Source organism: Geotrypetes seraphini, chromosome 9 (assembly GCF_902459505.1).
Source record: "Geotrypetes seraphini chromosome 9, aGeoSer1.1, whole genome shotgun sequence".
Taxonomy (NCBI): Eukaryota; Metazoa; Chordata; class Amphibia; order Gymnophiona; family Dermophiidae; genus Geotrypetes; species Geotrypetes seraphini.
The window spans coordinates 56,000,228-56,018,235 of record NC_047092.1 but is presented as its reverse complement, the minus strand read 5'-3'; the positions used below and the strand labels follow the sequence as shown (position 1 = coordinate 56,018,235).

Sequence of the window (18,008 nt, the reverse complement as noted above, 5' to 3'; positions counted from 1 at the left end):
TAGTTAGAATGGCCGAAAGTCTATATTTTTCACACACTATTCCTAAGCACTTCCTTACATCTCTCAAGGTAGGTACATTTAACGTATGCCATTGCTGAGCTAATGTCAATCTAGCAGCTATAAATACCAGGTCCAAAAGTTTAGATCGAGAAGATGTTAGACCTTCTATTCTTACTCCCAATAGTGCCCTTTCAGGATTAGGTTTAAGTGGGGTCTGAATTAGTCTGCTTACATACTCAAAAACTTGTTCCCAAAACTTCTGGACCTTTTGACATTTCCACCACATATGATAAAATGTACCTCTTTCACCACATCCTTTCCAACAGCTAGCATCACTCTGGTTGGTATATTTTCTAATTAAAACCGGGGTAATATACCATCGTACTAGAAGTTTAATAGCATTTTCCACCAAGGTGGCAGCCCTCGCTGTCTGGAAACGATGTAATGTAGCATTTTTTTTAAAAAGATGGATTATTATGAAATTTTATGTTTATCTTCTTTAGAGGGCTCAGAAAAATGGTGAATAAATTGTGGCACCTGTCCAGCAAGCTCATGGTCGACAGCATCTTTACGAATATATGACTGTAAATGTATTCTCCAACTGATCACATTTAATCAACAGGTTTAAATTCTTATATTTCAGGCCTTAGGCAATGAGAATGGAAAGTAGCTATTTCTGTCCCACGAATACATGATTTAAACTTGGTATGCTATTATTTCTTCCACCGAGTTAATCTGAAAAACTTTGCTGTAGCTATGTGGGAAAATGAAAACTGTAGAAAATTAAAAGACCAATGTTCACAGAGTCAAATTTGAATACATTTTTTTGTTTTAAACAGTAATCCTTTATTTCCAAGTTCCAACATAAATGTAGGCAAAATGTAAATAGTGAAAAAATACCAATGAAGGCACTGTGCTTTCATGTTAGACTGGTAGTCTAGGTTTTACTTATGCCTGCTTTACACAAAATGCTGGTTTGATGCTATATAAATCGAGGTTTGAAACAGACGAAAATGTCCATGAGAAACCCAATAAAAAAAATGTGCTGAAGAAAATGCCAGCAATGTCCAAGACAGAGAATACAGCTACTGCCTTATAGTGCAATACTTACAGGTTCAGGAACAACTATTTATTGAACAAAACTCTTTCATTTAGGTGCTAGTTTCAAACGTGTGAATCACAAGAATAAAAGGGGCTCCCCTTTGTTTCTTCCATCAGCTACTCTCTCTCATATCTCTCTTGCTGTAGTGCGTCCATCTGTTTTTGGATACTGGCAACTCTCTCTTCTGTTTCAACATTTAGCTCTGTGATATGATAGATTAGAGGTCACATTACCCTGAAACTCGATGTGGAACCCTGACAAGGGAGACCCTAAATCCTAAAACCTCAAGCTCATACCTCCTGTAATTTAGCCACTGAAGCAAGGCCACAGACAGATGGACTTACATTACCTACTCAATAGCAATTCTTTTCAATACTTTTATATAATACCTAAAGAGAGGAAAAATAATGTTTATTGACAGTAAAGTATTAAAATATATGTATATATTTAATCTTACATTATGTAGTTCAAAGCCCCCTAAATAAATGCATATATGGATTTAATTGGTCTTTTAATTAAATCACTTTAAAAGGTTTAATTAATCACTTGTGCATAGGTACGCTAATAGCTGAAATAGACCCTTGTACATAAAATAGTAACAAAGAATCAAATGACAGTGCCACGTTTTATATCAGAAATATGAAAGCAAATTGTAATGGGCAAATCCTCCAAAGCTCTCTCTCTAAAGAGATAGAGAGTAGCAGATAATAGGGGGCCAGGCATCAGGCCCCCCTCCCTCCCTCCCAAAAACCAAGGTACATCTAAAATTGGAATGTTTCATGACTTCTGCCACCAAAGAAATGAGCTTTAATCCTGCTTCCAGGTTCAAAGCACACCTGTGTACCTAATCCTCCCTAAAAGGAACATCAGTCCTGTACCTCAGCTCTTCAACCATTCTGAGCTCAACAGATTCATGAACATTTTAATTTAGGTTAAATGATGTGGCTCTTTGTAATTTCGTCATTTCAGCACATATATTTACATTTTTATTTGAAATAATTAGAAAACAATGTACTTTTGGTCTCCAGCACATTGGGATTGTTAGATGCCACAAACACATGTACCTTTGTCTAGAGAAAAATGAATATCTTGATTGCAAGACTCAGATAAGATCAAATGTATCTGTTCATACATTTCTTGCACCACCAGCACACAGGAGTATGAGGGAATTAAGTCTGCAGAAGAATGGTGATTTCAGGATGCAGAGAATGATCTAAGCACCCCATCATGACGTGAATGAATAGCCTGCAGATTAGTAGAGCTTCTTAACTACCCCCAATGGGCTAAGCTAGTGTGTTCTTGGCTCCCAGGCCCCACCTCTCATATCTAAGTCAGGAGAGGCCAAGGTTTTAACATAGTGCATGCTTTCTTTGGCCTGTGTTCTTTTATACCGAGCTGCAGCTGCCACCAACACCACAATCCGACCTCAGAATAGACTCAAGCCAGACAATAAAATGAATTTGACCTATGCCCTAAAATTTGGTAGTATATCAAGTTTTATTATTATTAATAATAATAAATATGGGAAACTGCAGGGAGGAAAGAAAAAGAAATGGAGAGAACATATGGAATTTTTTCTTTCTTTCTGTGAAAAACTGGCAGTCCTTGGTCGATTGCCTGCTGCTGTGACTATACAAGTTCTAACTCCAATATGCCCCTCCTAAGCCCATTACTGCAAACTGAATGGATGAGCCTGGAGAACACAATGGGCACTCTGTATTACAGCTGGGGAGTATTGCCTAACCTGTGGCCTCTTTACTTTAAGCAAAGTGAGAAAGGGGGAAAAACAAGAGTGATTGAGGCTAGCAGGAGGAAGAGGAGGGATAGATGTCTTTTTGGGTGAAGATTAGGGGGGGACCGCCAGGAAGGAAAGAGATACTAGAGGCTAGGGGAGGGGAATGAAAAGCTGTTTAGCATGTCTGACTGGCTGATGGAATAATAGGCGAGGATTTTTCTCTGTTGCTGGTGGAAGGGGAACAATTTAATATGGGGAAGGACAAAGACACAGTGAGTGGAGGAACTGACTGCTCCTTCCTTATTCTGATCGCTTTCCTTCTCAACTCTTGCCGTTGATCCACGCCATTTTAGAAAGGCAGAAAGCTGGCTCTTGCCATATAAAATATTAAGTAACCCTGGGCTACAGTAAGAAAATCAGAGGACCCATGGTAGGTGCTTGCTCTGCTTGTGAGGCTGAATCATTTACGTGGTTGTAATTCATTTTCTACCCGACAGTGTTTTCCTGCACCTTTTACTACTACATGAGATTTGTCTCCCTCCTTTCTATAACCCACTCCCATGTAGGCGAGCCATCACGTGACAGCTTTTGTCCAGGGATCACAACTCTGTGGGTGCCTTATGGATCCAGGTAACTGTGTATCTCAAATCTGCTTAGTACATGTCACCACAAGGAGAAAGCAGAGACCCTGCAGACCACAACAGCACGAGTAGCAGAAACTAGGTTTCATTTCTATTTTAGGAGTAAATGTCTGGTGTGTGGAAGACTTCATCTGGAAGAATGTGTAGAGGTGGAACTACATCTTTCTGCTACTAGATCTTTTTTTCATAAAAGAACATTAAAAAAACAGTTTTTAAAATAAAACAAATAAATCAAAATAATAATAAAGGTAGTAACACTTTCCAGAGAGCACATGGCAGTGGGATATTAAATCTCATAGCATGCACACATGACATGGCACTATCCTCCAATCACATACCCACTGTTCTAGCTTACTGCCTTAATGAAGCCTTTCCCTATTAGTCTTCACAGCAGCCGCTGAAGTTGAACAGTAGGGGCATGGCTACTGAAGTAGCATCATTTCTGAAACACAGGAAATATGATGTGTAACAATAATAAATATATCTATATATCTAGCTATACAGTATGCCACATATAGATATATTGATATATACAGATAATTTTCACATTTAAGAAATCTCCCAGGTATTTCCTATCTGCATATATCTTTGTATCCATATTAAGACTTGACAAGTTTAAAGCCCTGTCCTGTGTCCAGAACTGCTGGAAGAAACCAGCTCATTTTAAACCTTCTTAAACATCTAAAGCAGACTTTACAAGCCCAGAAAAGGTTGAGACCACCACACCAGTTTGCTAAATGTACCAGTGGATAGGTAACGCGGGGGAAATACATCATCCAGTGTTTGGCAACATCACTTTCAGTCGGCAAATGTAGAGTGTAGTCGCTCCAGTGTTTTGACACCCCATACATGGCTTTCACAGTCCGCCCCTTTTCTGACCAGCTAATGTTGTTGTCGGGGTTGCAGTTGTACTCCACCCATTCTCTTGTAAAGTCACCCAGCTGTGGCATGTCGGCTTCTTCGATGTCTACAATTTTAGACATTTCTGCTCCTTGAACAGCAATGTATTGGTCTCCGACCTTCCTAACGTCTTTAACCCAGGGCTGAGCATGCTCAGAGTCTAACACAATGATAAGCCGTGAACTCAAAGCACTGTTCTTCTCTCGCCACCATTCTAAGAGTGAATCAAAGCGCAGTGTATCACCACCTGTGGAAGAAGAAAAAGGGGAGGGAAGGAAAAGACAGGAGCGATATGAATAGTCCACACAGTATACCTGACATTTATGATTAAAGTTATGCTTAACTGCCCATTTTTAAATGCATTTTGCTCCAGCAATAGCACCTGATGCTGAGTCTGTCCATCCTTAGGCATGCTGATATTGTCTGTAGCGCAAATGTGTGTATGCAACTATGCCACTTTAGTAAAGCAGCAGTACACATGGCATGTAAGATAGGGGATGAAGTGTTGCAGCCTGTAGCCCTTCTCATTCTGCTGCTTTTTAAATATGCCCTGGTGGAAAGCAGTGATGTAGCAAAGAGGGTCCAGTATTCAAGTGGTAAGCCATGGGTACCAAAGAAAAGATGCATGACCAAACAGAAGGAAGGAAAAATGAAGAAGGGAAGAATGTGACATAAATCCCCCATATTTCCACCCATAGCACCTGCTACCTATACAGATTATCACTGACATAAACCCCATCACCAGCTCATAGGCCTAATCACCCCTATCATTCACACGCCCTCCCATACCTCAGCATCGGAGAGTAGTAAAATGCACAACTATATAATGCTTAGAACATGCACTCTACAAGTTATTTTAATTCACTGTACATTTCTTCATTTTAAATTTATGGTCAAATTCTATTAAGCCCTTTAATGCATGCTTGATAATATATATAGTGGCTTCCAGCACTTAAAACCAATAATGATCAATTAAGATCAAACCAAATTAATAATTTCAAAATATTAATGATCCTCAGAGGGCTAGACCACCCCAATGGTTCGTGTGAAACAGATCACAGAACCCGATCTTCACTGGATCAACAATAACTTATTTGTTTTTATGAGTTTTTTAAAAATAGTTTTAAAACTTTTTTTAATGTTTTCTATTCCTTTTTTCTTAAATTCATATATTCATATTGTAATTGATAGTTAATTTGGTAATACTTAGCTTTAATGTAGTAGCAAGTATTAAGGGAGGGAGCGCCTTGTGTGGGGCCGAAGACGACAAACTGCTTCCTTATGGTGAGTCGAGGGAGGGAGTAGAAGCAAGCATGCACAATCTTGCCGGCGGGGACCTACAGGTTCATGGAAAATGGAACACGTAGGTAAAAGTGTGCATGCGCGCTTAGGGTTTTATTATATTAGATATATATATATGTATGTATGTATATATATAAGTTAAGTTTAATAGGATTTTATATACCGCCTATCAAGGTTTTCTAAGCGGTTTTACACTCAGGTACTCAAGCATTTTCCCTATCTGTCCCGGTGGGCTCACTATCTATCTAACGTATATATGTGTATATATATGTATATTAGATATATATACACTGTATATATGTATATATGTATTTGTATCTAATATAATAAAACCCTAAGCGCGCAAGCACACTTTTACCTACGTGTTCCATTTTCCATGAACCTGTAGGTCCCCGCCGGCAAGAGTGTGCATGCGCGCTTCTACTCCCTCCCTCGACTCACTATAAGGAAGCAGTTTATCGTTTTTGGCCCCCCCCTCCCCGCCACACCCAAACCCCCGTTCAGCCTCCCATCCACTCCGAAACAACAAAAAACCTTCCGGAACCAGCAGCGTCCCCAGCACTTTAAAGACGCTGCTTCGCTTTAGTGATCGCAAGTTATTCTCCTCCCTACCTGAAGTGAAGCAGTAAATAGTCACTGGCAAAGATAGAGAGCAAACAAAATTCTTGGGATTATCATATGGCTGACCATTATCCAGCATACAATGCCAACAAGTGTCAAGCAATGCAAACATGCATGAACAGTTGTGTGCTTTATTTTCAAAAACTATGTTATATTAAAATGCAGAGTCCTTAGTCAACAGAAAGGACTAAACCTCAGATATTGAGCTAGTAGAATCAAACAGCTCAAAAAATTAAAAATTATAAACAAATATACATTTGGGGGGATTTAGAAAAAACAAGTATATCTCAAATTCACAATCAGTTACTGCACTGATTAAAGCCAATTAAAACAATTAAGATAGGCAATAGTAGGGTGCTTACCGTCACCTAACTTAATAATAATAATAATAATAATAATAACTTTATTTTTCTATACCGCCATAGTCTGGCGACTTCTAGGCGGTTTACATTGTAAGAAGGCTGGACATTCAGCGAATAACAAGAGGTCTTAGTACAAAACGATAAGTCTACATACAATACAGTACAGAACAATACAGTGAGTCTAAATACAATACAATGCAATAGGACTAGATACACTACCATACAATGTGTCTAATACAATATAATAGTCTAATGGGAAACTAACGTGCTAAATGGAGTTCTAGGGGTAATGAATACCTGAATACTTTAGAGCTTACATATGAGTAGGAGTTCTATGAGTAGAGGATATCTGAATAGATGAGGAGCTTCTTGAGAGGAAGAAAGGCGTTTACGGGGAGGGGAGTCCTAGTGAGGGAGGGTCTTAGTGAGGAGGGGGACCGTTTTAGTCAACAAATTTTGTGAATAGGGCGGTTTTGATCGATTACGGCACTGTTTATAGAATATGGCCCTGTATCCATGTAGAAGGGATATTTTTAAGTATTAAGCAAAACTTCTGTTGTTGGGAAAGAATGCAGAATCAATTAGAAAAACCAGCTATCTTAAATGAATCCGATATTTAAGAAAGACAATCAATCCTTTTTCATGACGAGGGTTAATTTTATACTCGTATTTTTGAGTTTAACCATTTTGTTATTTTTATCGAGTTAGCCCTCAGAAATCATTGGTATTCCAACTGCTTTACTGACACAACGGGTACAGTGATTGAAGCAAGAGTACCTCTATATCAAGCCAATTTGTCTGGAAGGGAGTTTGAGATATACATATACACACACACACATTACTCTTGGAAGAATTCTGCGCTACTGCACAATGCAGAATTTGCGCTGAATTCTCCAGGGATGCATGACCAAAAAGAAGCACTCCCTCTCTGCTGGCAATGATTCGGGCCACAAAAGCTTTGGACAGCCTGTGTGGGTTCTACAGGCTTCCCTCTACCGTGGTCCCACCCTCAATGATGTCACTTCCTCTTTCTTCGGTCATACCACGGTAGAGGGAAACCTGCAGATGAGCGTTGGATCATTTACCTCATCATCCCATGGTAAGAAGCTATACCATGGTTTAGTAAAAGGAGCCCTGAGAAAATGCTTGAAGGCTGTTTCTCTAGTATAATTTAATGAAAATAATGAATTGTACTGAAATTCTGGATAATAATTAGCAAAAATATTGTTTAAATATTGACAAACTTGCAGAATTTGCATATTTGTGTGCAGAATTTTAAATTTTTTGTGCAGAATTCTGCCAGGAGTAATACATCTAAAATCTGCTTGCTACATAACCTACACCATGGCGGAATCTACCTCAGGCTGTGCAAACCTGACAAAAATCAGGATCCAGGTGATAAAGTGTAGACAGAGCTTTCCAGTATTACATTGTTCTGAAACCAGACCAAGGACCTGTGGACTGAATGGAAAAAATAGGACACAGGACCGAAGCCAGAGAAGGAAGGTGGAAAATCCAAATGGAGCTCTTTCAGAATATCATCCATAAAGAGAGACCGACAAAAGCCTGCTTAAAATGCGAAGAAGAGTCAGCACTCCAAATCCGGGCGTTCCGGGCAGCCGAGACCAGTCTCAGCAAAGGCATCAGCCATATCCAAATTAAATACAGTGTCAGGAAACAGAAGAATCATAAAATTTGCATGGCAACTATGCAATCAAGGTCTGGCATAGCTAGAAAAGAGGTCTCCTGAACAGGAAACTGCGCCACAGATGCAACAAATCGAAAAACCCTGATGCGCCCATCAAACGAGCAGATTCCGAGGATACGCCTTTCAGAGGAGCCAAATAAAATCTAGTGAAAAGGCCCACTCTACAACTATGGCAAGGCTCTGTTGAGGTACATGCGTTGTGCTAAAAGAGAGAATCCCCATACTCGGAACACAGATGTTTTGTGCCAGATTCCAGATTAGCCTCTGGGTGAGATTTTCTTCAGAAGGTATGGACCCAGGCCAGCTCCCCAGCCCAAGATTACTTAGAGAAGGTGAAATTCAAAGCTCCCGTCCCTCTCCCAGTGCGCTATGGCATGCAGTACACAATTGCTTATCCAGCGCAATCAATTTCCACATTCAACAAATTAGGGGCTAGGGAGTCCGTCCCAAATGATTTTGTGTCAAATCAAGGGGTTTTTGAGGCAGAAATAAAATTAAAATCTAGATGGCCACTGTCACAAATTTGCATCAAAAATGGCAAAAATAAACAAAAATAAAAAAATTGTGATTTGGAATTTGGGGATGAGGGGGACCTGAACCCTACCCTCAGAAGCTGTGAAAAATTATTTTAAAAACATTTTATAAGCCACCTCCTAAGTTCCCATGTAGGAAATAATGGAGGGTTACTCACAACATGTAGTGCCAGACTGTCAGCAGCTTTAAACAGCATATGAATGGAGGAAAATTATTTTCTGCCTCAGAAACAGCTCCAAATGGATCCAGACTTGACATCTTTGGACTGCCAGCCAGCCAGAGAGACCAATTAAGACCTTCGATCCCCATCCACGGGGGCAGGAAAGGCAGCTTGCACCTTGAAACCCGGGTGGATTTCACTCCAGATGCATACAGCCTGCGCTTGAAACCAATGACAAGGGCACTGGCCAGCAGACTCCCAGGGGAGTCTATAAATGGTGGCACACAGCAGGCTAGCTCCACAGATCCACTAGAGCTTCTCTGTGAAGCAGCAATCTGGCACCGTGGGACTGCATCCTTTCCTCTGATAGTGGACCACCGGGAAGATGTCTCAAGGCACTGAAGGGAAAAAATAAGACGCCTTCTGCTCGGACTCCTTGCAGAAATTGTAACTGGATTTGTTTACTAGCTCTCAGGCTAAGGGGGTGGAGCACAGACTCAGAAAAGTTGTGGATTTCTGTAATATCCAGACTGTGGGTTGGGATTGAACACCTAGCATATGGAATCCGGAAGGGACATAACAGAACATACTATTTAAGTGATTTTAGAAGAAACTGCCTTTATAAAATAGGCTTAAAATAAGGGCCTTTTGGACTTCTCAAACAAACATCCTGTAATAAAATTACTTCCATGAACAAATTGGTTAATCAACTCTTTAGTTAGCTACACAGCAGGAATGGTAATAAGAGAACCTAAATGTTCAGCCTTGGAATAAAGACAGCCAGCATCAGACTCTTGGTAGACTTCATGAGCATTGAAACTGACAGCTCCAATAACAGATAAGCTTTACACTTTAAAAAAAGGGGTTCGGTAAACATGAACTTCCTGGCTATTTTGCAGCTCATACTATATGCATGAGCAGCTAACAGCTTCTTTCATATACTGCTGCGTTACTTCCCAGCTTCCAACTAGGATGAGAGATTGTTACTGATCTGATATCAACAGCATGTTTCCCTTACAGATATCATTACCAGGAAAAGATTACAGCACGGCCGCTGTGCAACATCAGGGCCGAGGCCTCCCGTCAATGCTGCTTTTCTGTTAAAGCATAGAGTGTCAATGTTTGATTGCTGCCACCTCTGCAAATCCTCTCCAGAGGTCAGGGGATGGCACAGATTAGAGGTGTTAATGACTGTTTGTTCCATCTGTCACAGAATATCACTCCTGATAAAACTATGCAGAACTGTATCAGCAAAAATCGCTTCCTGTAGATTCTAGGAGCTCTAATGAACAGAAAGTGAAATCTTCACTGCAAACTATGCATTAGTGAGCTATCATGACAGGAATATCTGTTAAGAAAAAAAAAAAAGAATGCTTGACCATTTCAAAAAGTCCAGCAAGTCTATGGAGTAGGTACACCAAATCTTCAATTCTGACTCCCTTTTTTTTTTTTTAACTGTCCAACCCCAACTCCTACTAGTAAATCTCTGATGATATTTATTTAACAGAAAATTAGGACCACCAAACCATAAAATATATTTATTTGAAGTTTGAACAAAGAACCTAAATAAAAAAAAATTTAAGAATAAAATTATACATTTTACCATATATTATAATGTTCTAATTTTTATTTTGAAGCTGAATTTGGAGCCACTCAAAATTGCTTCTGACTCTGACTGCACAGTCCTGAAACCCAAATGTCAAATTAATTTTTTTGTTTTCTCATTCAGATCGCGACTCAAATTCCACAGACATGTACAAGGCCACGTAACTGGAGTGATTTGGTTAAGACTTATTTTGCTCATACTATAGAAATGACATTTAGGATAGCTCCAAAAGCATTCAGCTCCGTCCTGTGAAGATTTATACTCTCTACTTTCTATTAAGTTCAAAGCAGTAAGCATCTCTGGTGCCTCCAGGCAGCCTTTTAGGTACTTGGAAATAAATATGCAAGTTTTCAGGAAGGAATAAATCTATTCAGGTTCTGTTTACAGATGCATAACTCAGCTAATTGACTGCTAGGAGACAGTGGAGGGAAAAAGGAGAAAAAGAGGAACGGTTAGGTGGAAGAAAAGCCAGTAGAGTTAGTGACAGCAAAGAAAATACTATGTGATAGAACAGGGGTAGGCAATTCCAGTCCTTGAGAGCCGGAGCCAGGTCAGGTTTTCAGGATCTCCACCATGAATATGTATGAGATGGATTTGCATGCCCTGCCTCCTTGAGATGCAAATATATCTCATGCATATTTATTGTGGAGATCCTGAAAACCTGACCTGACTTCGGCTCTCGAGGACCAGAATTGCCTACCCCTGTGACAGAAGAACAGAAACTATTTTTGTATGTATCTATTTAATAATTAAGGCTAGCAATGACATAGAACAAATAATGTTGTAGTAATAGTCGAAGGGGTAGGGGAAGTAGTGCTGAATAAGAGGGAGGCAGGGGGATAATGAAGACAAGGAGGAATGAGTTAAAGGTAAGAGAAGAGGTATGGCTCAACTAATGTCTAAGAGCTGGAATAGTGAGAAATGAGACACAGGGGAAGGAGAGAAATGATTGGGAAAAGATGGTTTATTTCACCACTTTAATGCTTTAGTTATCTATTGCCAAATTCTATTTTTTTCACCTTATACTAGATTCTCGCTCTGAAATTATTCCCAATATAATACTGAGACCAGCTTTGTAAATTCTCGTCTGAGAGACATTATTATAATGCTAGCTCACACAAAGATAAAAAAATAAACCAACTCTGTTTCTCTTGGATGTAATCAATCTCTCGTTAAGTTTTCAAATTCAAGTTTCATAACTGCATATAATCTTTAGGACACAACCACACTAAGGGGTCCTTTTACTAAGATGCGCTAACTGATTTAACGCACGCTAAATGCTAAGGCGCCCATTATATTCTATGGGCGTGTTAGCATTTAGCGCGTCTTAGTAAAAGGACCCCTAAATGAATTTTACTAGAATATTACTAACATCTGAACCATGGATTACCTGCTAACGCCCATTCTCCACTGCTGTGCGAGTGCCCACTGTAGTACAGTATATAAGTATCATGTCTAGGTCCATCTGCTGTCCGGAGCTCCAGGAAAGACTTTAGTTTGGAATGCAGCGTATCATAAGTAAATCCACTTGTAGAATAGTCACAGCCATAGGTATCTACCATGTGGTAAGCAAAAAACCTCTGGATTAAGTTCAACATGGCCGTGGACCTTAAGTTCAACTCCTGTACATGCTCTGGAGGAAGCAACGTTGGCTGGCCATCAGGACTAAAGGGGAAGAAAAAGAGATCTTATACTCACTATGGTTGATTTTCAAAATATGCTCAATGCTTCACTTGGGTATTTTCAGCTGAGAAGTCACCAACATTTAGGAACCGCCTAACGGTTAGTGCAGTAAGATGAGATCCTGGGGAACTGGGTTTAATTCCCACTGCAGCTCCCTGTGATTCTGAGCAAGTCACTTAACCATGCATTGCTCCAGGTATAAAAACTGTATAACATTGTAAGATCATTAGAGACAAGTGGCTTTTGAGAATCGCACACAGGTGTCCTATATAGAATCACCTGTCCTCATGGACAGATGCCTAAGCCCACCTAACACCACGATTCTCTAACCTGCGTCCATGTCACAGATGCCGGTTAGAGAATCAAGTTGCCGCTGAGCTGATCGCGGTAAGGGACTCTCTCTGCCACGATCAATTAAGTGGCAGGGAACCCATCCCTTCCCCCCACATAAAGACTACTGGTAGGAAGGATGCCCAGTCCCTCCTGCCAGAACCGCCCCCCCTTACCCCCAAATGTCTGCAGCAGGAATGCCCAATTCCTCCTGCCACCACCACCTCAAGACATCCCCCCGCAGAAGGGATGCCCATGGGAGTGGCTTAAGGGATCTGACCAAATAGAATTTAAGCCATTCCCAGTGCATTCCAGAATGCACTGCGAGAGAGGCCTAAGATTCCTGTTGGCCCAAATCGTATACAGTATCAAATCTGGGACAATACCAGTGACTGAACCAAGATCTGAAAGGTTTTTTGGTAAAGCAATGCCAGATTCTCAGTTTTCTCAGTATTGTGAATATTTTCTTAGTTAACATTCACGTTTGTGCTTCCCAGGATAGGTTCTTGTTGAATATAATCTCTAGGATTCTCAGTTCCAATTCCAGTTTCAGTAGGGCATTATGCAGTGTTATTTGAGTGTTGTCGTTGGTTATTCTGGGTGGGATTCTCAATAAAAAAATTTTCTTTAGTTTCAGTTTCATGTTGTCAGCCCAGTCAACAACTAGATGAGCGACTTCCTCTACTGATTTGTTGATCTTGTTTTCTTTCTTGTAGAAAGGAATGCATATTGTAATATCATCTGCATAGGAGAAGTAAGCGAGGTCTTTCTTGTTTAAGAAGTGTCCTAGTGTTGACATCAGTAGGTTGAAAAGTATTGGGAAGCATGGTAAGTTTTGGGTTACGCTGCTCAATACTCGACATTCTTCTGATCTTTCTCCATTCGTTTTTACACTGTTCTATTTGTTAGAAATCCTTCTAGCCAAGTGTGCACTTTTACTGCTTATCTCTAGAAAGTTTAGGATAAGTAATAGCTAAGTCAAATTGTAGTACAAGGACTTGTTGTCCAGTGCTCAGGCATGCTCCAATCTCAGATGTCAGGCACTGAGTAGTGTTTCAGTGCTGTAGTGTTTTCTGAAACCCAACTATGTGGTACGTAGTAGTTTATGGTGTTATATTAGGTTAGTTCAATTAAAAGGTATCACATGCAACTTGGTTACTGGCTCTTATTTCCTTAATACAATCCACCGAGAACCACGATTAGGACCCTTTGACTCTGCCATTGCCAGTGCCTGGACTTATACAAATCCAACTTCTCTCTCAAACACAGAGGTCTAGAATCTCAAAACACACAAAATTTTATGCACTGAATCTCAAAGGAAGGTCAGTGCATAGACTGGTGGTCCAGAATGAGCAATACTAACTAACATATCCACTAGTGCTGCCCGATTCATGATTCGAATCGGTTCGCCGATTCACTTCGGGTGAACCGATTCGAATCGATTTAAAACAATAAAAAAATTGGCTTCCCGATTCGGACCCTCCCCCCTTGCCCACTAAAGCAGGAGCGGCAGCGCTGCTCTTGCTGGCCGGCCGGCCGCTGCCGCTCCTGCTTTAGAGGGCGAGGGGGGAGGGTCAGTCGGCAAGTGCTGCAGTGTCCGGCTTCCCCCCTGGCCTCCCGGCATCAAATTTACCTAAATTCATCAGCCTGCATAAGATCACTAGTGCTAGCAATCTTTGCAAGCTACCGTGGGGTCTTCTGAGCTGTCTTCTCTCTGCCGCGGTCCCGCCCCCTTCTCTGATATCAGAGGAGGGGCGGGATCGCGGCAGAGAGAAGACAGCTCGGAAGATCCGATGGTAGCTTGCAAAGATCACTAGCGATCTTATGCAGGCTGATGGATTTAGGTAAATTGAGGCTAGAAGGCACACGCAGGCCTTCCGGGGGGGTGCAGTCCTTCGTGGGTGGGGGTGTACAGGCCTTCTGGGGGGGGTGCAGTCCTTCGTGTGGGGGGGGGGGGTTGTACAGGTCTTCCAGGGGGGTGCAGGCCTTCACGGGGGGACAGGCAGGCAGGCCTTGGGTGCAGGCCTTCAGGGGGGGACAGGCAGGCAGGCCTTGGGTACAGGCCTTCAGGGGGGGACAGGCAGGCAGGACTTGGGTGCAGGCCTTCAGGGGGGGACAGGCAGGCCTTGGGTGCAAGCCTTCAGGGGGGACAGGCAGGCCTTTAGGGAGAACAGGCAGGCCTTGGGTGCAAGCCTTCAAGGGGGGGACAGACCTTCAAGGGGGGGACAAACCTTCAGGGGAATGGGCCCTGGTGTAAAAGTACAAGGAGGGAGGGAAGGGGGGTTCAAAGAGATATGCATATGCTGGACTTTGGGGGGAAGAAATAATGGGTCTAGAGGGAGAGAGATGATGGCCAATGGGATTTAGGGAGGGAAGGAACAGAAAAGGAGAGATGGTGTGGAGGGGGGATAGGGATACTGGATAGGAGGGTAGTTGGGAAGGAGGGAGAGATGCTGGATGAAAGGGTAGTTGAGAAAAGGTGGATCTGTGGATGGAGATGAAAAAAAGGAAAGATGCCGGACCTCTAGGGAAGGGAAATGGAAGGGGAGGACAGAGATGGCAGATGGATGATTAGCAAGGAGAAAGAAGAAAGAAGGAGACCCTGGCAAGCAAGTTATCAGAAGACAAGCAGAGCCTGGGACCAATAAGATTTGAATAATGACCAGACAACAAAAGGTAGAAAAAATTATTTTATTTTCTGTTTTGTGATTACAATATGTCAGATTTGAAACATGTATCCTGCCAGAGCTGGTGACCGCAAACATGAGCTAGGATTTAACAGAGAGAGGAAAAGTCTTTTTTTGTTTGTTTACACCACAGCGCCAGTGTGGTTAGGAGAAGGCAAAGGGGGTGAAGAGACTATAAAGGGTGAAGAAGTTATAAAATAAACTCACCAGGATGTTTTTTAAAAAAACATCCAATTGGGCAGGAAAATCAAATCGAATCTAAAAATCGATTCAATAGGCTGAATCGAATCGAAATTTTTTTTTACTGAATCGGGCAGCACTAGTATCCACCCCCGTTTTATATTTTAAACTTTATCTAGCCAGCAGTGGACAGTAGTTATTTTAAACACCGACTGTTGCTGGCTAAATTAGACCTTGATATTCAATGCCAGGCCAAGTTTGAGCACCAGCATGAAATACTAGTGGCTTACTGGACCTCTGCAGGCTACCGGGTCCTCACAGATATTCAGTCAGTGCAGTTAAGCTGACCCACAGTATAAAATAGTTTTGCCTTATATTTCAGGTTACCTTGAACTACTATGTTGGTCCAATTATTTCTTCTTGTCCCTACACCCATGTCATAAGTGCTCTGTACCAGTTCCACAAAACACAATTTGCCAGTTCATAGGATATTATGGCACTGATTGCAATTAATATGGATCAAATACAGGTGATAGTATTTAAAAAAAAAAGTAATGCATAAGTGTATGGATAAAGAAAAATTACTGTACCTGCAAAAACTGGTAGGAATCACAACTGCATATCCAACACATGTTCCACCCAAACAGTTGCCCAGTTCATGGAAAAGCCCATGAGCCATAGACTCCAATGGTAAGACCATTAGAAACACACTCATAAAGATTCCATTTTTCTGTTAAAATAAAGAGTTTACCAAGTCAGACTTTTCCAAATGAAAATAAAATGATAAAAGAAACATTTTATAGTCATATCTGAAGAACACAGCTAAGTGGTTTTAAAGGCTTCTCTGTACTACATTACTTAGGCTTATTTTAACATTAGTCCAAAAATAAAATTAATCAAAGTTAATGGTAAATCCAACTTAAGCTCAACACTATCTGTACCTTTCCTAAATGAGAGTCCCCTTGCCAGATCAGCTGCAGCCCTACACCCCTTCCCCTCCACATCACCCGACATGAGGCAAGAAACACCCCCGTACCTTCCAATGCAAAATTGGCAGGAGAGAAGCACACTCCTTCCTGCCTATAGGGCCACATGTTGCAAATGACAGGCCTTCCCCCTCCCAATGCATCTTGGATGCAGTAGCGGGGCCTAGGCCCTGATATTTGGAGCCCTCCCACTGCATCCCAAGATGCAATGGGAGGGGGAAGGCCCATCATTTGCTGCACTCAACCCTGTAGGCAGGATGGAGTGGGCTTCCCTACTGCCGATTTTGCACTGGAAGGTACATGGGATGTCTGGTGATGTGGGTGGGGGGATGTTGCCTCATGTCGGGTGGTATCTGGTGATGTGGGGGGGATGATGCCTCGTATTGGGTGGTGTCTGGTGATGTGGGTGGGGGGGATGATGCCTCATGTTGGGTGGTGTCTGGTGATGTGGGTGGTGGGATGTTGCCTCGTGTCGGGTGGTGTCTGCTGATGTGGAGGTTGTTGCCTGGGTGGGGGTTGGGGTGTGGGGTGTAGGGCTCCAGCTGATCCTGGCAGGGGGAATCCCCGAAACTGGCTCAGCTGATGGGGATTTCTCTGCTATGATTAGACAAGGTAGTTGGGTATGTCTATAAAACTTGATTTTGTGCATTTTCCACATGGATGTTTTTATTTTTGAAAATGGCCAAAAAAGGTAGACGTCCTAAGGACCAAAATTTATACCTAGGTCATTTTCCCAAAAATAAAAGATAGATGTCTGGCAGCTTTGAAAATGGACATTTTTGTCTCCTGGGTTTGTGGACATCCTGCCCAAAATATCCAACCTCAGACTTATACATGCTATTGAAAATACCCCTCAGACTTTTCTTTTGCAAGAGAGATGTTAAATTTTAGAATACTGTGATTAGTGTAACATAAGCCAACTTTAGGTGCCACTAAGCGTGATTTTATAAAACGCAACTAGTTTTTATAGAATCATGCTTAAGTGCCACACTACTTGGTACCTAAGTTTTAAAAGCCGTTTATTGAATCGGGGCCTCAGAGTACAGGGGGCAATTTTACTCCATGGCGTCTCCAGATAGGTATGATGCTGCTGCGCATCAAGAATCAACTCTATAAACAATATCTGTGCACCAAGATAACTTATAGAATACTAAAAGAAACCTGAACTGGTATAGCTACATTTAGGCATAACCATTTACACATGCCCACTAGTGCTGTCCGATTCGCCAATTCACACTGGTGAATTGAGTCAAATCTATTCGCTTAAAAAAAAAAATATATATATATATCTGTCTCACTGATTCTGTGAGTCCCGACACCTCTGGGTCTCCTAAAGCAGCAGAAGTGGTGGCTGGCAGAAGAGGCAGTGTACAGAACAGGTTGCTCCTGCCTTGCCCTGCTGGGGCCTTTCCTCTGCCACATCACTGATGATGTCACTGACGATGCAGAAGAAATGGTGGGGCAGGCCAGA

The 18,008-nt window shown here is 41.6% G+C and overlaps 1 protein-coding gene across 1 annotated transcript in view; it reads right to left on the bottom strand.

Moving 5' to 3' along the window:
• Positions 1-2,065: 2,065 nt before the first annotated feature.
• TMEM168 (transmembrane protein 168) overlaps positions 2,066-18,008 on the bottom strand; it is a 38,310-nt gene continuing 22,367 nt past the window's right edge. Inside the window, exons 3-5 of the mRNA XM_033958660.1 lie at positions 16,142-16,281; positions 12,062-12,336; positions 2,066-4,625 (exon numbers count right to left, since the gene is read on the bottom strand). Of these exons, the coding sequence (XP_033814551.1) occupies positions 4,078-4,625; positions 12,062-12,336; positions 16,142-16,281 (963 nt within the window). The 3' untranslated portion in view covers positions 2,066-4,077. The remainder of the gene's footprint in view (positions 4,626-12,061; positions 12,337-16,141; positions 16,282-18,008) is intronic.